The 25,948-nt window shown below is 37.7% G+C and overlaps 1 protein-coding gene across 13 annotated transcripts in view; it reads right to left on the minus strand.

The window, feature by feature from the left end:
• The window catches only part of Sts (steroid sulfatase), a 278,787-nt gene that overhangs the window by 111,061 nt on the left and 141,778 nt on the right, over nucleotides 1–25,948 (minus strand). For 12 of the 13 annotated variants that reach the window (XM_074062830.1, XM_074062827.1, XM_074062825.1 and 9 more), the window contains 2 exons: nucleotides 12,098–12,257; nucleotides 4,165–4,286 (listed from right to left, as the gene is read on the minus strand). In XM_074062830.1, coding sequence (XP_073918931.1) covers nucleotides 4,165–4,286; nucleotides 12,098–12,257 — 282 coding nt within the window. Of the gene's footprint in view, nucleotides 1–3,126; nucleotides 3,180–4,164; nucleotides 4,287–12,097; nucleotides 12,258–25,948 lie in introns of those variants that run through there. The other variant, XM_074062829.1, reaches the window with a different exon arrangement.

The raw sequence follows: 25,948 nt of genomic DNA on the forward strand, positions 1-25,948 counted from the left end.
CTATATGATGTCATGATTCTGTATTTTTAGTGAGTACTTTACACTCATGTCTTATGTAACCTGGACACACATTCTGAAAAAAATGTATCTTTTGTGCTGATCTTATTTTGCAAATATCATAGAAGGCACTTAACTCAAAGAAAGATGGGCATGATGTCATTAGGTGATACCATTTTATGGGACCATCATTGTATATGCAGCCAATCATCAACTAAAGTGTTGGTGCAGCTCATGACTATATTAACTATGTACTGTGTTGCACTGTATTCTAGTCCATGCTATGGACTGTGGTGTTTCCAGATGGCTTGATAACTCTCAAATTAATATGAATTTTTGTTTTATATACTATATTCATCAGCTTGAAAATGAGTAACAGAATCCCAAAGCCAAATATCTACTTATCCTACAAGACTAATTTCATCCTTAACATCAAGTTCACATTGTGTTGAATTTTTAATAATTTTGATTCATATGTCAAAACAAAACAATTTTAACATAGATCAAATAGTAAATGTTTAAATTAGAGATAAGGGCAAAATAGTTTCTGCTGGGTAGCGATGGGGTAGGGTTGGGAAGAGGGAGGGGGCGGTGGGGGGGTAAGGGAGGGGGTGGGGGAAGGGTGGAGAAATGACCCAAACATTGTACGCACATATGAATAAAATAAAAAAAAAGAAATTTTAAAGTGACAGAGGCCAATAGGAGAAGGGGACCAGGAACTAGAGAAAAGGTTAGTTTGAGAAGAATTAATTTAGAAGGTAACACACATGTAAAGGAAAGCAATGCGAATAAATTCCCTGTACAGCTATCCTTATCTCAACTAGAAAAAAACCTTTGTTCCTTCCTATTATTGCTTATACTCTCTCTTCAACAAAATTAGAGAGAAGGGCAAAATAGTTTCTGCCTGGTGGCGAGGGGGTGGGGGGGAGAGGGAGGAGGTGGGGAGAAAGGGAGGGGGTGGAGGGAATGGGAGAGAAATGACCCAAACGTATGCACATATGAATAAAAGAAAAAACAAACAAACAAACAAACAAAATAGTAAATGTTTAACTCAAAAGTCCCATTTTAATGATAGAAAAGTTATCTATGTTATAATAATAGTTTCATGTATTCTTTCAAAATATGATGAGAATAATGATATTGGATCATACTTCAATTATGTGTTTCAATTGGTTGAGGCACTGATATTATGGAGAAGACATTATATACAAAAGTTAAAAGGGATTCATGTTTCAAGAGGGTAGAAATGGAATCCTAGCTATAAGGCCTTTGCAAATAAATATTTAATGAAGCTGCAATTGTAATATTTAGGCTTCCAACTAATCAGGATAAATGGTAATTAGATTTCAAGAATATTGCCAGATAGTTCTACTTTACTGGTATCAATGAACTACTGGTAATACAGTTCTTTGAAGGAGGAACAAATTGGATTGGCTTGGTTTTGTTTGCCAACAACTGTGGTGTAAACACTCCCATCATAGCCAAATATAAACAAATGATGGTTTACCAGCCAACTGGCAAGATTTCTAAACAAACCAGGAGCTAGTTTCAGTCCTAACCCTTGCTCCTCTTTTTCCCTGTGAAAGCACTTTGAAGTCAGGTGGTAACAATCTTATCTGTACAACTGATGAAGGTATTACACATAACCCAGGCTCTAGTGACAATCGCCTCCCAGAATAAGACAGATGATGTAAGCAGAGCTAGTCCATGAGTCCTAGTTTAACCTCTGTTTTCCCAGGTGGCAGGAAGCTCTACCCAGAGGATGGTCATCTTCTCCTTACAAATTCCTATTATTCTCGGCACGCTGCATAATCTGCAGCACATAATAGTCTAAAATGTAAGAAACTCCTGAGCAGAGAGTTGTGTTAGCTTTTCTCACTGACCGATGCCTGTGTTAGCACATTACTTTCCACACAAAAGTTGTTCAATAAATATTTGTAGACAAAAATGACTAGACAGGATTCCAAATAACTAAACACTAAGCCATGAATGAAAGCCAAGCAACAAACATGGGTACTGAGCTTCAGATATCTGAAAAGTACACCAGAAACGACTCAGAAAATCCATGGTGGATTGAGACTTTCATAAAATGAATGAATCTAGCCTTGAGATAACATGATTTCTCTCCCTTTTGTGACTGCTTCAAGGCAGAAGAGTTAAAGGAATTGCATTAAAAGGAAATGTTCCTTGTGTCTAAGAAGCATATTTTATCCCAAGGCCAGTTTCCTACCAGAAACTAGGTCTTGTTTTTCTCACTTATTCTTATTTTGACTCTTCCTGTCTCTCTTCTCTTTACTCCTCCACATAATGCGTCCCTACAGCCCCGATCCAATATGGTCCTTCCGGTTTCTCTAAGTGGGGTTTGGCTGTAGGACAATGCAGCTTTGCAAGGTGCAGGACATGATCTCATACCCTTTAAACACTGAGAGCCATGGAACTTTTTCCTTACAAGTCTTACGTGCTCCATAGAAAAAGAAGGAGAGCTTTCATTAATTAGAGGGCTTGAACCTAAAATGCAGAAAGGAAACCTAGTGAAAGAAGCAGTTTTCCCATGGAATTATGGATTAGGATTTGTGAACACATGCCGAGATATGCACATAAAATTGCTCCCTGCCTAGGATTCCAAGCCCGTGATTTTTGTCTTCTAAAAGATAGTACAAGGAAGCTGTCTAGAATTTAAAAAGAAAGTTTGAAACATAAACGTGGTGTGATTTTTGTGGCTAATGGAAGGGTTGTAATTTTCCACTTTAGAAATAACAGAGAGGCTCTGCTTCAAATACTTGGTAAGTTACCATGGTGCACAGGGTATGTAGAGTGCTGTGATGAAAAATACAAGGAGAGTCTGGAAGTGTAGCTCAGTGGTAGAGTGCTTGCCTAGCATGTGCAAGGTCCTGAGTTCCAGCCCTCATTCCAAAAAGAGAGAAAGAAGTAAGGATTATGGAAAGAAGGATGGAAGGAGGGAGGGATGGAGAGGGAGGAGAAGAAGGAGAGAAGGGAGAAAGAAAGGAAGGAGGGTGGGGAAAAAAGGAGGGAAGGCAGGAGAAATGAACAAAAAACAGGGAAGGAAGGAGGGAGGCAGGAGAGGGAGGAAAACAGTAAGGGGACCACCCTGAGTTTAAGTAGGAGTCAGCAACTAGGAAGTTTCTACATTCTCCAAGAGAGTTCACCCTTCAGGAACTGAACTGCAAAGAAAAAGGGAGTAGTATTTTAGTATTATTTCACCTCTGAAGAGGGAATAGAAAGTCCAACTTCAGCATCTATCTCTAGAATGTAAAATAGCTGTTTAAAATGCTGGATTTCCATAGAATCCTAGGTATCTTAGTGACATGAACAGCATTGTCATTCTGACAACTTGATCTGTTTGTTTCTTTGTGTTTGCTAGAACTCTCACATGTATTGGAAAAAATCAGATTAAATCTTGTTACTGATAGAGTGCACAATTTAAAGAATACCCAGTTTGGGAAATGTGATAATGTCCATGGATTTCAAATTTGCTTTAATTATTTAAATCTAGCTAATACACATTTTGAGTTACAAAATAAAAATTCAGTGAATCATAATTCACCATCTTTGAGGCTGACGAAAGAAAGTGAAGTTCATATTTAAGTGCCATTCATTCATTCATTCGTTCGTTCACTCATTCATTCTCTAGCATTAAGTGCAGCCTGAAAGGAAAGAAGAGAATGCTTTAACAGCAGGCGTAGGAGGTGGACTTTCAGTAACGTCTTGTAGAGACTGATAAGCAACTAGGAAGGAAGAGGCCAGAAGTCCTTCCATGAAATGAAATGCATAAGAGCAAGGAAGAGCTATACACAGAGCACATGCGCTCTTGGATCTGAAACTCAGAGTGAGAAAGAATTGCCAGAAAAGGAAATTGAAGGATGTGGCTGTGGTGCCCTGATTAGAACCAGAAGCTCCATCTGCTGGGAAACAGGTGTTCAGGTGAGTGGAGACACGGCTTTGTGAAGGCTTGCTGAACAGCTATGCGACCAGAGGACAAAAACAGGGAAAGAAGGAAAAGGAAAAAGAAGACCAAGCAAAGCATGTGCATGTATTTTTGGCATCTGTTGGTCTCTGTAGGACAAAGCCCTCTTTTAATTTTATCTATTCATATGGCATAAATGGTAAAAGGATATGAAGTGTGGATGGTGAGGGCTGTCTACTCACTATTTTGTGGGTGCCAGCGCACGGCATTTAAGTAGGCATTGCAGTAATGGAAGAGAAACTCATGCTCAGAGCGTTGGCTTTCCCCTTGCAGCAGGGGCATCAGGTCCCGTCCATCAATGATCCTGTGAGATAAATCAGTTTGGGCATCAGGTATTGATTCAGCCATATCGATCATCTTTACCCTAAAACACACAGACTTCTGAAATGTGTTTCCAAGGAAAAGAGAATGTGATAGAGCTGCATAGTGGTAACCGACACAAAGAAGACAAAAAACCCTGACCCCACGCCACACACAATACATGGATCCCAACTCTGCTCATGTATTAAGTCATTAACTCTCCAAAGTGAAACGTGAGCGGAATCCATTGTCATTCCCCATTGCAGAGCTGAGGAGACATGGGTCCACAAAGTTTAAGGAATTTATTCCCGCTCATGGGACAGATAGGGAGAAATGGGATTGAAAAACACGAGAATGGGCATTCACATTCTCAATTACTCTCCCAACTTCTTCTACACCCAGTTTTCTGACAACTGCTTTGCCAAAATAAATGCTTTATTCACAAACTACAGGTCAGTTAAAAATAAGGTCACCTGGCATTTCAGGTTAGGAAAGATACTATGTAGCATGCAGCAACTTAAATCAGAGAGTCTTCAAAGAAAGAGACTTTCTCAATCAGTATGAATTACTTTGTGGATAATAATAATAATAATAATAATAATAACATTAAATACCCTGAGGTAGGTTGTTCCCAAGTGACACTTTATCTCCTCTTCTACCAGCTATTTGACAAGGTCAAGGGAAACTCTCTTTATAATATACAGATTTATGCAACTGGTGATGAGCAAAATAAGATTTGCTAGCTTCAGTAATGGGAAGAAGCCTGAAAGTTTGTTTGGAATTAAATGTAAACACACAGAATCGAAATTATTGATGCCAAGAAGCTGATGCCTTTGAAGCAAGGGGCAGACTGTTTGGAAGGAGTTATGGCACTTCACCTGCTTAAAAACAATGCATCTCTGCCTCTTTTATCAAGAGGCATTTATAAACTACAGGTTTTACATGACTGTATAATTTGGGCAAGCATGCTTAAGTGTCCAGCATTCCTTAAGCTTTTCTCTTGTGGTTTATTTTGGTGTCACTAAAACCAGTAATGTAATTATAGCCCTGTTGCTTAGCACTCATCTGGCCTCAGTCCTTGTTATTAATCATGCACTCCACAGACGTCTACAGACTGAAAATATTCTATTATCATAAGTTAAAAATAAGAACAAAAGACAAGCTTGGCTCCCTTCCCAAGTCTCTGTTCCCGTTAACCACCAGTGGAGAAAGTTGGTAGCAATAGTTCTATTCATATGCAGTGTGTTCTCTGATACACTGTTCCATCCTGAATCACATTTACTGTGCTTCCTTCTTTGCAAATACCTTTCATGAAAGGCTCAGTCTTAATCATGTGAGATCCTGAACAGAACTGAGGAAAGGAAGAGGGGAGAGGGGCCTGGAAAGATATGAGTATTTGACCACGAGAAGCCCCCAATGGCAAAAGATGATATTTTCCATCCCTCTCTGTCCCACTGCCTCCAAGTGGAGAAAAGGTCTTTAATGACTTCGAAAAAACAAGATGTAGTCTCATTTTTTGACACAATACAGACCTTTACTTTTTGAATGCACATTTTTCATATGTCAACAAAACTCAACAGGTGATTTCAAAATATGGGACATCAAGCAGTTTTCTTAAGATCTGTACTTGAGAACTGAAATTACTCATGCTAGTAATAAGAGGGATTTCATTTAAAAAGTGACACCAAGTTTCATAAAATTATTTTTCCTTATTTAAAAGCAAAGTGTTTGAGCTTTAGTTAAGGGGAGGGAACAGAGTCTATTCTGCAAACTTCTCTTTCATCAAATGCAAAGATAAATTCATTTTTTATTATCCTACACTTAACATGCTCTTTCCTACAGGCAGGCAATAAATCACACAGCTATGGGAAGTCACCGCTTAAAGCTCTGTAGAAATATGGCCTGTCATTGGGATGCTCATTTCTGCCATGAAAAATTGAAAATGACCCCATTGAACCAAACTTTTAAATGGTATCTAAGCTATCAAAACACTTGGGATTGTTTTAAAACCACTTGTGGGATTCACATTTAACCATGGCAATAACCCGAGGACAGTGTATTTCATGGGACACTGCTAATATAGAAATGATTTTAAAATATCATGATTTTGGGGAGAGGGCCCAATCCATTTTCAACCTCACACACTGCATTGCTATTTTCTTTGGAAAAAAGTGGTCTTTAATTGGTCTTTTTCTGCAAGCAAATTCAAATTTTCTCAGCGAGTATGCATAGATAACCAATGCTATAAGTGGGATGTGTCTTTTCTCCTGGGGAGAAAAGAGCTCACTGGGGATTGTTTTTAATTTGGAAGTTGAGGTTAGTCTCCTTGGGTTCCTGGCTAGCAATGATAGTAGCAATATTAACAACACATTTATAAGGTACCCTCATTTCAGAAGTTCAGATCAGATTAAATAGCATGAGGCAATTTTCACATAAACAAAGAGTATATTCTGGAGACCTTCTTTGGAAAGTCTTCATGAATGTGCTGTGCCTTCTCTCAGCTCTGAACCTCTGAACCTATCATCTCTTCAACATGAAATGTCCTTCCCACCTGACTATACCTGGCTAATTCTGGCCAGGATGGAGGGCTCATAAGGGAAGGGAAAGAGTGTGGCAGTCAGAAGGAAAGGTCTTGGAGACTGATGGTACTGACTACTAATATTAGCTTCATTGTTGGTGAGCTACCTATGTGATATGCACAATAAAGTGCTTTGTACTGTAGAAAATAACAGTTAAGGAAATATTTTCAGGAAAAAGTTCAGCTGCCTTGGTTGGCCTTATAATTTTTCACTTTTATGATGAAAGCCCTATGAATGCAGTAGAAATTGTACTTTGAATTTTGATTTTGAATTTGTCCCTAGGCTAATGCTGCATGATGCTTTCTCACTGATGCTGGGTATTGACAGCAAGCTGCAGCTCCCAGTCAACCTTGTAATCAAGAGGGGAAACAGCTCACACTCTGCAGTGTGCTATGTTGCTAAACTGGGATGTTCAGTAAGTTAGATGTATGTAATACATTTCTGACTTACAATACTTTCAAACTGAGATGGGTTTATCAGGATGAATACCATCCAAATTTGAGGAGCATCTCTCTATGTGTTTGTAATATAATAAAGGTATCTAAAAAGGTATTTTCACAATCTGCTAAAACTTGTTCACATTTGCAAACCTTAAACCTTCCGCCAAATTTAAGTAGGAAGCAAGGTCAGTTACAAATAGTAGCACATACAAGCTTAGAATTGTTTCCATGCAGAAAGTCAGTTTGGATTCTGTACAGCATATCTGAACTAGGTAGGGCTCCTAGGTAGGGCACTCTATGGAAGAGGTCTTCTGTAACTGCCTAGCTTTAAGTCATTCAAAGTAACTGAGAAGTTAAAAATCACTTCCCTTGTCTTTGTCAGAAAGAAGCCATATAGAGCAGTTTTTCTTCCTAATTTCATATGAATCATCAACGTTTATTTTAATTATTAGGCAAGAGATCTAGATATGTCACCTCTAAAATTTGATTCTTGAGATTATCAGCATTCTGTTTCCTTCCCTCCCCACTGAACAGTTCATGGCCAGAACCTAGGTGTTTTCAAAAAGGTTTAATCAACTATGGCTTGTTGTAATTCTTTGATACAAACATTAGAAGAGGGTAAGATCATTGACTTGCTATAGTTATATTTTATCTACTTGGAAAGATGAGGCACACAGAAATGTTTTTTCATTTTAATGACATAATACATTTAGGTATTATACTCTTCTTTTTTGTATGACCCTGTTATCTGCATTTTTATAGCATACACAAAAAGGCTGCCCTTCATTTATTTCTGGAATCAGCTTATTTAGAGACATCAAAAGAAGAGGAATGATGTTTCTGAATATCCTGGGGTAATGGCCACTAAAAGGTTTTTCAGATAAACTGTGCTACTGAGTGAAAATGAATCACTGAAGTGTATCTGAAGGAAAAATTCACTGCTGAAGAGAAATCTCATGTAGGCACACGATGGGGTCAAATTAAAGAGTTATTCTCTCTGAAGCTTTGAGATACTGCAAAGCAAAAACTCACTCCCATGCATTCCTGGGTGGCCTCCCCGTTCACTGGAAGGAAAACCCTGGATTACCTGTATTTTATTTAAGTGGAAACCCTGAGTCTTGGGGCTTCTCATCTCTCACCAAGCTTTAATTGATGAGGAAAGGCCCTGCTAGGAGCTACCTTGTTTAACAGCTTGGGTTTCTCCCTCTGAATGAATTTCTTTTCCTAAAAAATGTAAACTTAATATTTCTTTAGCAAGGAATTGAGGAAACTGGTTTCTATACACCTTATCAGCTGAGAATTAAGGCTATTTTCTAAAGGATTAGCTATCTGTGTATCAGATTTATAGATGCATATAGATATGAAGATATTATCTAGAAACTTTTGTTGGAAAATTTGATGGGATTTTTCATTGTAACTATGTTTTCCATAAAATAGTAATAATAAATTTTGAAGCAGGATTTCTCAACTTCAGCACTACTGACACATTGGATCTGATAATTCATTGTTGTAGGCAGATATCTTGCATACTATAGGATGCTTAGCAGCATTCTTGGCCTCAATCCATTGGGGGCCAATGGTATCTTAAGATGAGGCAATGAAAAATGTCTCTAGGCATTGATAAATGACCTCAGGGATAGAGTCAGGCTAAGGAAAAAGTCACCACTGCTTTAAATGTTCAAAACCTCTGGGATACATAAGAATTTTACTCAACCTAGTTGGGCCCATGCTTTAAATGAGATATAGTGTAATCATTTTCTTACCATCATGTACTTGGGAAAAGATTTCAGTTTTCTAATCTGTGCTGCCTCCAGGATGCTGAAGGCATTTTATAGCTAGATCAGTCTTAGGACTTTGGACTCCAATAGAAAGACATTATCAGTGGGTTGATTTAGGTGAATAAACATCATGGAGATCCATGAAAGGAATAAGCAACAGAGGAAGATTTTCAATATTTAATGACACTAGTTCATACACCAAATACTTGGGTACACCTATTGTTTAAAAACAATAAACCTAAGAGGGGGACTGGTCCTTCCTTAGAAACACAGACTGACCTTCATCAGCTGCATACTGGAGTGGATAGGAGGTGGCAGTAGCAATATTTCCCATTATGGATTTTCCTCTTTGCCTCTGAACTTCTTGCCATGACCTTTCCCAATTAGGTGGAAACCATTCAAAGATATTATGCAAGTGGAGAACAGTGGTAACTTTCATATAATGGGCCATGAAAGAAAAATGTAATGAATGAGAGAGAGTACCTAAATTCTCTGTTTTAGCTACTTGAAGGAAGTATTATGTTTTATTCTGAAGGTGAGAACTAGGGCCAATAAGTAGATAAAATAGAGTGAGACTTTGGCTTTGTATAAGAAAAGATGTCCTGTGAATTACTAATGCCAAGTGTTCTATCACTAGTGTGGATAAAAGAATAGCTTGACTGAAGTAGATCTTAAAAATCCAGTTCAGTCCTCAGAGTTTGTGATTCTATGACCCTGCATGAATATTAAATGTGGAAAAGGAAAGGACTACACATGTTACTACTTACTTTCAATACAGCAGGCAAAACAAAAATGGCAAACAGTCATACATACATTTTCTATGCTACTGCACTTTATGTAGACTGATATTTTTCATTCTAATGGCAAACTTGTAAGGTTGGTGCTGTTACTTAACCCATTTTCCACTCAAGGACTCAAGGCCAAGGAAGGTTCAACACTTAGTGGAGATGAGGATTTTAAGGCAAGCTACATGGCTGTAGCATCTCCACTCTTTTCCTTAACAATGACTCAAAGAGTAAAGAGAACTTTGGAGATCACGTGCACTCTCTCAGAATATCTGGTGAACTAAAACTATTGTCACAATAATAGGAAGACTCTATTTTTCTTTTTCACTACTATTCTTATGGTGAATTTCTTCTAGTGCTCATAAGGTAAGCCATGATGTCACCACTATATTGGCCAAATGTGTGCTTGGGATCCTTTTGTGTTTTTAAAAAATGTCAGTTGTAATTGCTAATAGGATAAATATCAACACATATAACTCACATAAAAAGAGTACTGAGGACCTCAACCATTGAGACCACAGAATTCGACAATGCTTAAACAGTCACTGTAGGTCTTTCTTATTTGTGCACATGAATAAGTCTGAGTGTTGGGGAGGGATGGGTACCTGAAATGGAACTTTGAAAACAATAAGGAGAAACATAAACAACAAAACAAGCTCGGAAATAAATGGAGGTGAGATAACTCATCTCTAGCTTTGCTTTGGCAGAGCTGTTGTTTTTGTCTTTGGTTTCCCCTTTCTTCTTCCTTCTCCTGGCAGCTGAATTTAAATAAGATTTGCAGCTGCCTGCATGACATTAGCCTGGCCTGCCACCAAACTAATGAAAACAATTAATCAGTGTGTTTCACTTAAAACTCCTCAGATTGGTAATAACACTTAAAAAGAAAACTACTGGCAATGTCATATGAAGTTGTATTTAAATTTAAGAGAAAGACATTTCATTTAGAACTTGCTAAATGAAGACGTGCTGGGAAATAGAGCCCTAAACTGGGGAACCAGCTGCCTTTCTTTCTACTGCAGCAAAGAGCTACTGATTGGGGCCAAAAGGAATGGTGTGGGCTCAAGGCATGGAAATTCAATGGGGAAGTTGCCCTCATGCTCAATGTATAAGCCAATGATGGGAACAGACAGACAGGAAAGACAAGATAAAAGGAATGGTGAAAGAAGAAGAACAGATTTGCCTTACATCTACATCTTGAGTCAGTAAAAATGTTTGATGATTGTAGGGGGAAAAGAATGCAAAATAATTCACTATGGAAAACTGTATGCCCCATCTATCTCAGTACTGGGTATATTCCCAAAAGAAAGAAAATAAGTATATCAAAGAAATATCTTTACTTCCTTGTTTATTGCATCCATAGTTACAATAGCCAAGATATGGAATCAGTTAAGATGCACACTGGTGGATGAATGGATGAGGAAAATGGACTACTATCCAGCTACAAAAACAATGAAATCCTGCCATTTTCAGCAACATAGATGGAATTGAAGAGCATTCTGTAAAGTAGAATGATCAAAGACAAACGAAAGACAAATGTTGCATGTGTCACTTATGGGAATGGGATATAAAAAAGAAAAACTCATAGAATTAGAGAATAGAATGGTGGTTACCAAGATTGGAGGATAAGGGAATGGGGGAAGAACTCACTTGTCAAAACTAAAAAAAATATTGATATAACAGAAGAGAGTAGAATAGTGGTCACTACACACAAGGAAGTATAGAGTAGGGACAGTGAATGGTGAGAGGTTAGATAATGAATGCCAAAACACAGTTAGAAAGAAGGAATTAGTTCTGGGGATCTACAGCACAGTAGAGAACTATAGTCTAAAATAATTTATGATATGATTTCAAATAATTAAAAAGAAAAGTCTGAACATTACCAACACATAGTAATGAAAACTGTTTGTGGAAATGAAATACTTACTAATTATCCTGATCTGACCATTTCATGTTATATACATGTATGCAATTGTTGTACTATATCCTACAAACAGGTACAAATACTAAGTTTCATTTAAAAACAATTTAAAACTACTCATTGCCTCTGAGTTTATTTCCTACTGGGCTAATGGAATTGACAGAGAGATTTTACATTAACCAACACATTAAGAAGTCTCAAAACTAGAAAACTAGACACAGATAACAAATCAAGATGGAGGTAGCATGTCATCATTCAGACAAACTAGTCTATAAATCCAAGTGAGACCACACCAACCACCTTTAATCCAAGTACCTGTCCTCAGGCAATGGTGATCCAGCAAGCTTGGCTATGGTAGGAAATATATCCATGTTGCTTGTTGGCTCATCGATCTCTAGACCAGCTTGTATCACCCCTGGCCATCGAAAAATGCCTGGAATCCGAATACCTCCTTCCCAGTTGTTTGATTTTCCTCCTGAAATACCAAAAGAGAGGTAACAGAAAGATTTCAGTTTCTTCAATGTTCAATGTGGGGCAGTCAATTTGGAAGACCAAGTGCTCTAATAACATGACTCCAATGACTACATCAAAAGTCATATACTACATGTTGAAGTGAAAAAAGTGACAAGGTCAGTGTTAGGCCTGACATGGTCAGCATTGTATGATGGTCATGAGCCATGACGTTGCAATCAGGGAGACTCAAATCAATGTCTTCAGAGTCAGGGAGTTCAAATTTTATTTATATTCAGGACTAGAAAAAGTAGGCAAAAATAATAGTGCCCTGTCAAGTGTTCATGTCCAAATTGTGGAATCAGGGGTTATGGCACCTTATATGGAATGGGGACTTTGATGATGTGATTGATTAGTATTTTGAGATGAGATGACCCTGGGTTATATGAGTGGTCCAATTGAATCACAAGGTCCTTATAGGGAAAAGAGGGAGGCAGGAAAAACTGAGTCAGAGAAGCACGGGTTGTCATCACAAGGAGAGATTGAAAGATGCTCTGCTTATGGTTTTGGACATAGAAAAGCACAGCCCAAGCTAACACATATAAGCAGCCTCTAGGAGGTAGAAAAGGCAAGAAAGCCAACTCTCCCTTAGAGCCTTCAAAAAAATGAATACAGCTGTGTTAAACACATTGACTTTTTTTAAGCCCAGGAAGACCCATTTGGACTTCTGACCACCAGAAGCATTAAGGAAATAAATTCATTTTGCTTTGTGTTATCAAATTTGTGGTCAATTGTTAGAGAAGCCATAGGAAACAAATACACTAGTCTGGTGCCCTTGGACAGACAGCTTCCCCAAGCTGGCCTTACATTCCTACAATGTTTTGTGTTATTACATGGAAAGAATACCATGAGTGCCCAGCCTAGCACCTACAAGAGAGGAAAGGCACAAAAAATGGCCATTGTTATCATTGTTATTATTTTAATACCAAGAATTGTTCCTACTGTAGTTGAAGAAACAGGCATTGTACATAGGAAACAATTAGAATATAATGAGATACAGAATGAACGGAGTCCTGGGAAAAGGTAAGAAGACATTGCAAATGCCTCCAATGGAAAGATAGAGACGTGAAACCTGTATCCATGCAGGTGGCATGTAGATGGATAAATAAACAGATTCGCTGCTCTTCCAGAGTGGTTGCACATGTCTCTCTAATAAGTTCATTGTAGAGCTGAGACCCATAGGAATAACTTTCAGGAAATTAAGCTAGAGAAAAGGGAGCCATGTTAAAATTCACATCCTCCAAAAAACAACCTGTTTTAAGCAAATAGTCGGTGGGAGGCATTAAATAGAAATTTGAATCCAAGGGAAGAAAGCTGAAAAATGACATTAATTCACAGTAGGGATATAATGCATGATTCACACTGGACATGGGTGTCATTTACATTTAGGTAGTTAAATTTTTATTATTGCTGCAGGAAGGTTTCTGGGATCTTGATGCAAGCCTTCATTTCTCGAAGATAATGTCTTATAATTGAAGACTACAGACTGAATTCCTCTCATGGGCAAGATCTTTCCATAGTGGGCACACAGAAGTTTAGGGAAGATTCACTTGTAAATTCACACCATAGTGTGTGGTTTCTACAGGGACTCAAAAGAAAGCCAAAACTTTTTCTTTTACTTTATCTTTTCAATATCACCTCAAGGTAATGATCTGACAGATACTATTACTCTTGCTTCACAGGGATCACATCTAAGAGATGGGAAGTTTAATTCATTTAGCATAGTTCTCTTAAGATGTTAATGGAAAACCTGTAGCAGGAATCTCAACATACAAAGAACAGCCTCATTATTGATCTCCTCCATCAACTTCATATAATTTTTACCTGCTTATCCTTTCATTCCATTAACTTCACACCACTCTAATTTTAACCTCAACAACCACAAAATATAGGACTGTTGCATCGCAAAATAAAAGCTAGTTTTAGAAATAAATACACTTCCACATTAGTTAAAATAAACCAGTGTCCATAAATAGGAAGGTAGACCCAACTATAAAAATAAAAAAGTAGCACCTTTGAAAAGTTTGCCCTTAATGTGAAACATGGCATTATGGATTGGATCCTGCAACAGAAAAAGGGTCTTTTTGGAAAAACTGGTAAAATCTGAATATAGTCAAAGTTGTTCATTGTGATGAAACAAGGTTAATTTTGGCAAACATGCCATGGTTATAGAGAATGTCAACATAGAAAGTTGGGCAGAAAGAGGACAGGAATTTTATAAAAATTATGTTTGTAATTCTTATGCAATTTGAAATTAGTTCTCTCTCTCACACACACATGCACACACAGAAAAAAACAGGATGGGTTTCCCTTATCACAAATGTTTAGGATCAGATCTGTTTCAGATTCCTGATATTTTCAGATTTTGGAATATCTGCATATATATAATGAGATACCTTGGTGATGGAATCCAAATCTAAATGAGAAATTCATTTATGTTTCATAAGAATTTTGTATACATACCCTGATAGTAACTTTATTTAATATTTTTAGTGCACCTGTATTTTGGTTGTGACTCATCACAGAAGGTCAGGTGTGGAACTTTCCACTTGTAGCATCATGTCATCACTTAAAAGTTTCAGATTTTAAAACATTTCAGATTTTAGATAAGGGATGCACAACATATATATATGTGTGTGTGCACATATACCATATTATATGTATGTACACACATGAAAATATATGTACATATATACATATATGCATATAACAAATATATAAATATATATGATAAATATTTACCAAGTTGACTACATGCTTCTGCATTCTTGAGGTCGAAGTTAGGATAACAGTATGCATTACATCACAGAGTTGCATAAGGATTGTCCCTTGGCAATAATAATGGCTAAATTTAATTGCTCACCTATTAGCTGACATGGATTGAAGTACACATCTTGTCTCATTAATCCTAACATCTACCCCATAAGTGTACTACTACTTCTCCGAATTTTATCCATGCACAATCTGAGGCTGAGGCAAATTAAGTAATATGCTGAAGGTTATTTGTCTAAGTGATAGAGTTACAGATACAAATCCAGACTGTTCAACTCTGAAACCTGTGAATTTATACAATTCCTCAGAATCACATCATCATTCCAGCCAGAGAATTGATGTCAAGTTGTTTGCATACTGGATCCACCATATTTAGAAATACAGAAAGACACATCTCAACCATAGGATTAAGAAGGACTATGGCACTGAGCATAGGGCAGTGCCTAAGATGGTTTCTTAAGGCTCTTCCAGTTACTGTCAGGGATATACCTAACTGCAGAGCCACATGAGAGTGGGTGAGAATGGCTATTAAAAACAGATAATGCTACATAGATCCACAGGTTATGCAAGGTCTGTGTATATCATGAGTCAAATGTAAGGGATATGTTCCCCATTGTGGATATTGCTAATGCCCCAGTCTTCCAGGTGATGAGAGATGAGGCTAATGATATCAAGAGTTGATGTATAACTGCATTCAAAGAAAAACAATATTCTTGTGGAGCCCCCAGAAATGTTGAAACCTGTGAGAGATTTCAAATTCTCAAAAGAAGTGCAAGCTATAAATAACCATATGGTGACAATAAGTGTGAAAATGTGTGCCCAGGTGAAATTCATGGAGAACTCCCAATGCAGGCACAGGACTGTGTAGGTATGGTTGTCCTTGTGGCCCACAGGTCTAGTCACTTAGTGGCAAGCTGGTGTGGTGTTACTCATAGCTAGTTTTCCGATAAATTGTTAAACTCAAAGTATTCAGTTGGGAAGGTCTGAACCCACTATGTGTAACATCATGAGCCTCATCTTGTAGCTTATAATCTATACTCAGAAACTAAAGAAATGTATCAATAAACATAATCTTATGCAAACTTCCAAAGCTGTAGAAGGAGTGTTTTTACAACAGCCACAGTAAAAGAAAATGTAAAAACGCTCAACAGATGATAAACACATCTAAGCACATGCTGCCTACAGGAAAACAAGATTGATGCAGCATGGTCATACATTCCCAGGCATGTGTTGATGAGCAAATATCTTTGCTTGTCAGATGGTATGGCTTGGATTCTCATTCCTCCTGCCATGCTATGTAGAAAGGGAATATGCAAAAAATGTGCCCATCAGGCTTGGAAAACACAGCTTGCTGTTCCTAAGCATCACTATCATTATTGTTGACTGGAGTCACAAGAACTGAGAGGGTGAACACTGGATGGTTCATCCTCTTAGCAGGTATTTATTAAGCAAGGGCTTATTTTTATCAGGAATAATTAGCATGTCCCCAGAACAATTAATGCTCATTACCTATCCTAATTCATTTAGTCCTCACCATCGCTCTGCAAGGTAAATGACCAATTTAGCAGCTGAGCATATTTTGTACAAGTTTACATAGCAAGTAACAGTTGGTACCAGATAGAGTTTCAAGAATCTGCCTACTAAACACTACGCTTTACTGATTCACAGATCACCACTGTGCATACAATGAAATGTAGGGTTTTGGCCTATAGAAACTTGCAATATTAAGGGACAGATCAGGCATAACTTTGATTGGGTACTAAGAAATCTTATACAGAACACAAAGTGAGTTTGTTAGCTTTCAGTCTCTGTGAAAAAGTACCCGATAGAAACAAATTAAATCAGGAAAGGTTTATTAGGCTCACAGTTTCATGGTTTGCTTTGGGCCCAAGACAGAAACGTTATGGTAAAAGAATATAGTGAAAGAAAGCTGCTCACCTCATGGAAACCAGCAAGCAAAGAGAGAGACAGGAAGAGGCCATGGAAAAGATACTCTTCAAAAGTATACCCACAGTTACCTACTTCCTCCAGCCAAGCCAATGGGTTAACCCACTGATGCTGTTAGAACCCTCATGATCCAATAACCTCTCAATAATGCCACCATTTGGGGGACCAAGCCTTCAACACACGAGCTTTGTGGGGAATACTTCATATTCAAACTATAACACTCAGCAAGTAGTTGTTGGTACCACGTAGAATTCCAAGAATCTGTCCTTCTAATCCCTAGGCTTTACTGATTCTCAGATCCCAAAAGGGGATATGAAGACATCTGAATGGAGTTCTTGCCATATAGAAATTTAAAACTTCAAATGACAACTCAGATGTATCCACAGATAACTCAACTCCAAGAAATTCCATACAGAACACAAAGACATGAGGGTGCGGTGTTGCTCTTCAAAGTCTTAGAGTTCCAGAGAATAGCTTAGATAACTCTAATTGGGTGCTGAAAATACTATAGGGGACAGAGAGACATATTAAAATGAAACTAAAGTCTCAAACGATAGCTCACACATACCCAGATAACTTTGACTAGGCACAGTGAGTACAAGGGATATCTTTTATCTGGGAGAGAAAAGAAAATCAAGTTAAGGAATCTGGATTTTTTTTGAAAACTTATGAGTAGTGAAAAAGGAACAGTCTAAATTTAAAATCTGATGGAGTAATCATCAAATCCACACTTTAACATCTTGATAGCACATTGCAGTGATATTCACATCACAGAGGGATAATGGCTGATTTTCTGGATATCTCCAGGCAAGCATAGAGAAGATTCTTCCATGATTTACTCCAAGACTTGTTAGGAACAGCTGTTTCCGAACTAGGCTTCTATTTTTGTCCTTCTGAATGTTGCCACACAGCAGGTCAAATCACTTTTAATGGTAACAGCATATGCTAGTCATTCTAATCCTTGATCTGGGCATAGAGTAGAGTTTTATAAAATATTTCCATTTTTCATTTTTATCTTCTTGGGTGTCTACCCACTTGGGTAACACTGACTCTCTGAATTGAGGCAAAACATATGGAATAATGTGATGAGTGAAATCCACACTAAATTTATTCTACTCCAAGATGCTGTATTCTACACTTGTCTTGATTTATGGACTATAAGGAATAAAACCCATAAATTTAAGATGTGAGATATGGCAATATTTTGCAGATTCTAACACCTATTATTCACTCATTATCAGGGCAATTTAAAAAAAATCAATGACCTACTTATGTCATACTCAAATGAAGGATAAAGAAGTTGAAGAATACTGTAAGATTAATCAACAGAGCTTGAACAACGAAGGATAACTACTTAAGCAATATGTTAAAAGGCTAAGTAAGTTAGGGCTTACAAACTTTTTCTCTACAGAGTCAAATGGTAAATATTTTAGGCTTTATGGGTCTTTTCTTCAACTACTCAATTCTGCTATTGTATCCAAGAAGCATTCAGGGATAAGACATCCATAAATAAGCATGATTGTGTTTCAATAAAACTTTATTTAAAAAGTCAAATGTTGGGCCACATTGGGTTACCCCTGCTCTAATTTATTGAATTTTAATTTAGAGGTGGGGTGAAGGTGTCAACCTTGACCTTACCCCATAATATTTAGATCCTTAAATATTGGGGGGCAATATCATAGCTGCTTCTCTTATTTTTATGCTTAATTGAACTCCTTCTTAATATCTTCTGCAAGAATGAAAAATGTATGTGTGGGTATTAGCCTGAAATTTAAAGTTAATCATATCTTGGTTGGGTCACCTTGGTCAAATTGAGCCTTCCATAGGTGTCCCATTAAACACCTTGTCCTTTCTTATTGTCTGTAAAGTTCCTATACCCAAACAGTTTCCATACACCCTTAAAGCCTGCATAACATGCTCTTTTGATTTTGAGAAACATTCTGCCACTACTACTGCGGATAATATTTTCCTACAATCTAGTCCCATGGTTATTTCTTAAGTTCAATTTTATGGGATATGTATAAATTAATTCTCTGCATGTATTATCATCCAAATGGTACCAATAGTACTTGAGAACAGAGTCTAATTTATCCTGGAATCCACTGACATCCACAAATATCTTTCTGGAAAATTCTCTACATTTCAAGTTGACTGTACTGTTTGTTGCCAAGAGTTCCCTTATATACCCATTGTACTGGCTGGGTTGCTTAATGACACATGTTCGTTAGCAACAGGAATAAATTCTGAGAAGTGTATCAATATGTGATATAATCCTTGTGGAAACATCAGACAGGATATATACACAAACCTAGAGAGGATAGCTTACTACAAATCTAGGCTATCTCATTATGTGGCATGTGACTGTACTGAAACGATTGCTTTGTATCCCTGTCTCAACAATTAGAATGTAAGCTACTAGAGACCAGAGACCCTGGACACTTTGCTTAGATTCTGGAAGCTAGGCTATGACGGCATGTTCTATGTAGTCAATCAATGAATGCATGTCAATCAAATTGAACCAAATGGGTGAAGAAATAAATGAGGATAGTCTAATTTTCCAAAAGTGAAAGGCTGTGAGATACCTCCAAGAACATTAAGTGTTATGCTAGCTGGAAGGGGCAGTTTTTCTCAACTTAGGAAGCTGATGAACATGTTTGCCAACATGTGAAGATGGAATCTGAACATAACTATCTTCTAATAAACCACCAGAGCTCCTCCCTCTGTTATTTTCTCCCTCAATAAAAAGACCAATTGTTCTCTGAAACCTGTTATTTTACAAGGCGAATACATGCCAAAATCAGTGATTCTAAGAAGCAACTCATAAGCAATATGGACTCATGTTAATTGTTGCTTTTGGAATCTATACCTAAGGTTAAAGAGAGATGCCTTACATGCAAGCATTGGACAATTTTAAAAGCATTTCTCTGCATGTAGAGTAAGTCTACATTCTAGAACCCTCAGGAAAATATGATTTCCCTTTCTTACTTCTGCAGAAACTGTAGAGTTAATTTATCCATTCCATTGACATTTATTGCTTGCCTGTAGGCAGAGGGAAAAGGAGGGAGGAAAACTCCTTTCAGGGTGACCTTGAAGTGGAACAAAAATGGAAATGAAGCCAAAGTTAGGAGTTTAACTGTTCTCATCTGCAATTGTGGGAAATCCCACACTATGAGGAAGAGGCCAACAGTGTAAACTCTACTATAGCTTGAATATCCCTAATCTGAAATGCTTTGGACCAGAAGGGCTCAGGATTTCTGGATGTTGAACTTTTCTTTTTGTATTTCACAGACTTTTTATATACATAACAAGGTGTCTTGGGGAGGGACCCAAGTATAAACACAAAATTCAATTATGTTTCATGCACTCCATGTGCACATAGCCTAAAGTTCAGTATGCAACATTTTAAATAGTTTTACACATGGAACGAAGTTTCATGGTGTAAAATTTTCCACATGTGGTATCATGTTAGCATACAAAACTGTTAAGATTTTAGAGCAGTTTGCAATTTTGGATTTCAGATTTCAGATTTGGGGGCTTTTAGACTTTTGGATTAGGAATGCTTCACCCATTCTGGTTCCATCTAAGGGAGGGTATCTTAGAGAAAAGAGAATAAATACTCAGGAAGAGTGCCAGGAGGCAGAAGGAAGAGAACCCTGGGAAGGCTTCAGCAGTCATACAGCAAGTGTGCATTGTATACCTGCCACATGGCTGTTTTAGGTACAGGGATACAGTGATAGGTCATGCAGCCAGACCCTTCTCCCACAAGTTACACATGTAACAGGGGAAACAGATAAAGAAGGTATTGAGAGGGGACAAGGACTTTTGATGTGTTGGTTCAGGGAGCTCTGACACAGATGCAATGTGATTAAAAGATCAACTCCATTCATTGCTCCTTTGAGTTTGATTGCTTTAGGTTTTACATATGGGTGAGATAAGGCAGCATTTGTCTTTCTGTACCTGGCTTTTTTCACTTAGCATAATGCCCTCCAGGCTTATCTATGTTGTCACAAATGATAGGACTTCATTTTTTAAGGCTGAGTTATATTCCATTCTGTATACATAGCACACTTTCTTTATCCATTCATCCACTGATGGACACTCAGCTTGTTTCTGTAAGTTGGCTATTGTGACTAATGCTGAAATCAAAAGGTGAGTGCAGCTGTCACTTAGCTATACAAATTTCAAATCTTTCGGTTAAATATCCAGAAGTGGGACTACTGAATCATATGGTAGTTCTCTTTTTCCTGTTTTGAGGAACCTTCATACAGTTTTCCATAATGGCTGCACTAATTTACATTCTCACCAACAGTGAGCAAGGGTTTCCTTTTCTCCACATCCTTGCCAACACTCATTATCTTTCATGCTTTTCACAGTAGGCATTTTAATGGGGGTGAGGTGATATCTTATTGTGGTTTTAATATGCATTTCTTTTAGGACTAGTGCTATTGAACATTTTTTCATATGTCTGTTGCCTATTTGTACATATGCTTTTGGGTATATAACAGTACATTGTGCATTTCAAAAATCAATAAGAATACATTTCAAATGTTCTTACAAAAAATGACAAATATTTGAGGTGCTACACATGTTCATTAACTTCATCAAATTATTTAACATTGCATTCATAAATCATAATATCAATGAGTCCCCATAGATATATACAACTGTTATTCATCAGTTAACATTTAAAAACAAAAATTCAAAGTAGATCAAATCCATGCAGAGGTGAGAGGATGAGCTTTCCAAGAGAAGAAACTGCCAGCTCATAGGTCCTGAGGTAGGAACAACATTAAGATTTTATGAAGGCCTGATAAAAAGCCAGAAGGAGAGGATAGTGAAACAGGGCCATGGCATAAAAGGACTGTGTACTGCTAGGGTGCAAGTTTGACTTTTATTCCCAGCAGGCAGGAAGATAATAGAGTGTTTTAAGAAAGAAAGGAAACCATGTGAAGGTAGAGTAGTACATTGGTAAGTCAAAGATTAGCAAGGATTGCTAGGAGCTACCAGAAGCTGGAAGAGGAAAGGAAGGATCCCTCCCTAGAGCCTTCAGGGGGAGCATGGCCCCACTGATGCTTTAATCTCAGATTTCAGCTTCCAAATCTGAGTCAGAATAACTTTCTGATGCTTGTAAGCAAACAGTTTGCAATACTTTGCAGGAAATTTGGGGGACTACAGTACTCCAGGAGGGTCAGGGATAGGTATGTGGAAAGAGTAACATTCAGTACTGTTTGAGGTCACGGGATTGGATGCCATCAAACAAAATGCATGTGTAGATAAAGATAGGATAGAGTATCACTGAGAGGCAGGTGAGATGCAGAGCCACTGGCCATCATGGTAAAGAAGGTGCTCCCGTGTGCTCCGTGAGCTGGTCTGCACCTGTCTCTGCAAACAGAGCCCCAAGTGCTTAAACCCTGACTTAGACAAGTGACCCTGGGAGGTGGGACCACTTGCTCCTTCAATAACAGAACCACAGTTTGCAGAGATATTGCCATGAGCTCCTATTCAACCACCAGAATTAAGGCAGAATAACATTCTATTGCTTTTAAGCATATGAAGGGTACAGAATAAAGAGCATTTGCAATAACCATCCTACACTACTGCGGAGACAGAGGGAGATACAATCTCTGTGCAGGCTTCAGAGATCCAAAGTGAAAGCCACAATCACTGTCTCCTAGAGAGTAGAGAATTGCATAGAAATCTTAAACTGTCTTAGTTTTAACCAGTCATTCCTATTCCCCAAGTCCCAAAGTCTCAATGTGGATATTTTTCAACATTTCAACAGCTCTGGTGGGTCAGTCACAATATGGAATTGTTTTGTTGTCTATTTATTTATCTTGCTCTGGATGAAATTTCTAACAAGTCATTATGTGCATATGGTTAAATTAACTAGTGTCTCTAATGGAGACAATCAATAAGTCCTCAATTCTTAAATGGTAAGATGGACTAGTTCCTAGGAACCTGGTGTTTATTAGGGTGATACCATCATTCAAAACACATGAAATGTATTTTACAAGATTTTCCAAGGTAAATATTTTAGGAACTCCTATGTGATGGATTTATTGCCAGGATTTCTAAAATTTGACCAGAATTATATCCACAATACATATTTGATCTTATTTCTACCTCCCAATTTCCCTTTGTAAGCTGGAATCTTTTGATAAAGACAGAATTTAACCACATCTAAGAAAATAAACAGGATAACCATACTGCAAACACATGTATTTATAAAGAAATGAGAGAAATGATTAATGTTTTCACTACTTTCTTACCTCCATGATATTAAATTGTTATTTTTAAAATGCAGAGTACATGAGATGTTTCTGGAATTCAAAGGAATAATGTGTTTATTTCTATAGATTGACTTAATCCTTGCCAATTCATCCAATTAACTAGGAGATTTCATTAACAATACAGATTTGACTTGGGAATGCATGAGAACAAATGAGTTCAAATAGTAAAGATCTTTTTTCGAGGATTTTGATTTAGAGTAGAAGTCACTATTGTTCTGAAAAGGATGTTCTTTCGATCAGAGCATTAAATGGCATGGTTATTCTGTTTCTACTTAAACCATGAGTGTGCCTTTGAGTTTTCAGCTTTAGAAAACAAGATGTCATGACATTTAGAAGTCTTTGGTCACCTCCCAGAGCTAGAAGAAAATCTAGTCTGTCTTTGAGGGCATTGTGTTTTAACAATGTTTTGCTTCGAACTTGATTTCAACTGGGTTTGACAAAAGAATAAAGCTGTGCAATAGAGTAGCAGTTGAGATACTAATCTAATGTCATAGGTTGATGGTATTTCTAGCATGCAAGCAAAAACATTTCTAACACATTCAATACATTTCTAAAAAACCTATGGTGGAAAGGCTATTGATATGCTTTTAGGATTGCATGATAACAGCAGTACCCCACCATCTCTCAAGACCCTTGACACTCTTTTTCTGACCCATACCATCTGTATCTCAAAAGAGTCGAATGTCAAAGCAAAAGGCCAACACCACCTCATCCTGTGCTCCATAAGCCTTTCTTGAATTGTTCAAGGGGGTCATTCCTCCTTCCCCTGCAGCTACACAGCAATGTATATGTAACTTTCCTAAGTAACATATTACTTTCTAACCACTTCTATTACTGTGATTTATGTATGCGCTTCCTCTGCAGCCACTAAGCTATTTCAGAATCTAACAGGCATTCTGTGAGAGAATGAATGAATGGAGGAATCAGTGCATGAAATGCAGTCTGCAACTCCATCCTTAGAGATGGTGTAATCTACAAAATAAAATGAAAACAGCTCTGTCCACCTAGGCAAATGCCTTATGGAAATAAGATGGAAAAGCCTTCTCTTATTATATAGAAATATCAGTTTTCATGTCTCACTACTCTAAAATAAGGTGGTAAATGGACAGCCTTTTGGGAAAGTAGGATGGGAACTATATTGCTCATGTTAAACACATCAGTACCTGCATTTAATTCAAGTGGAATGTTGACTGTGTGTCTTGCCTTGTGGGATAACAGTGAAATGCAAAGGAAGTGGGTGGGGTGTGATATGAGCAGCCCTATGAAGTTCTTTCAGACACACTAAACAGGAACCCTTTTATACCAGGAGCCAGGCAACCAGTTATATGATTGGTCCCTGCCTTGAGGGTGTGCAGAATGTCATAGGACTCCAGATGTGTACGTAAAGATGTAAAGAGAATATCTAGAGGAAATGAAATCAGCATACAATAGAGAAACGTGCATACTTGTGTTTATTGTAGCACTACTCGTAATAGCCAAGCTGTGAATCAGCCTAGGTGTACATCAACAGAAGAAGAGATAAAGAAAATGTAGTATAGGACCGACAGAGTGGCACAAGTGGTACAGTACCTGCCTAGAAAGTGTGGGGCCCTGAGTTCAAACCCCAGTACCACCAAAAAATGTGACATATATATATATATATATTATTCAGTCATAAAGAAGAATAAAATCCTGTTATTTGCAGCAAAATGGATGGAAGTAGAGACTATCATGTTAAATGAAATAAGCCATGGCCAATTCAACTATGATCTATTGTAAGAACTTGCATATGTCACAATATATCCCAGTACAATAATATGATAATAAAAATGTAAAAAAAGAAAGAAGCCAGACATAGAAAGTAGAAGACACTATTAGAGTATTTGGAACTGAGAAGGGGTCTAAGAGGATGGAAGAGAGAGGAAAAAGGAGGGTGGACAGGATCAATGCACCATGCCTTTGCATGTGGGGAAATGTCACCCATTAATTTGTGTAATTACTATATGCTAATTAAAAATAAATACAATAAAAAGAAAAGATAAATGTACATAGGAGCATAAGGTTTCATAAGCCATTAGTGGCATATACTATAAAAGTCTCTCATCTCTCTCAGGCTCCGTGTGATCTGACCTTGTTAAACTCCTGATAGATTACAGAACCAACCATATGCTCCTTCTTATTCCAAGAGCTATTACAGATTGGGAGTAGGAGGGAGGGCAGAATGAAGGGGAAGAAGAGCAAAAGATCTTACACAGAGTGATGGGCTATGTTTTTCCTATCCCTGCTTCCTTTGGAAACATTACTTGGACTCCCCTCTGGCAAATGAGGATCTGTGTGAACCATTAGCATCCTGTACACACACCATTATTAAATGCCACTGGATCTTCCCTAGGCTTCTGGGTCAACTCCTCCCCCAAGCTTTTGAACCAACCCCTTCCTCCAATACACACACACACACACACACACACACACACACACAATCATTTATCTAACCATTAGCTAACCATGAGTTCCTTCAAGGCAGGAAGTACATTTTATATTTGCTGTTTTCTCTGGCCCCATGTCAGATACAGTATAGACACTGAATCAATACTTATACACAAATTGATGGACAAAAGCATTCCATACATTATCCTTTCCTATCTTTGGGGATAAATTAATTTCCTGG

The sequence above is a fragment of the Castor canadensis genome, chromosome X (assembly GCF_047511655.1).
Source record: "Castor canadensis chromosome X, mCasCan1.hap1v2, whole genome shotgun sequence".
In the NCBI taxonomy this organism is placed as follows: Eukaryota; Metazoa; Chordata; class Mammalia; order Rodentia; family Castoridae; genus Castor; species Castor canadensis.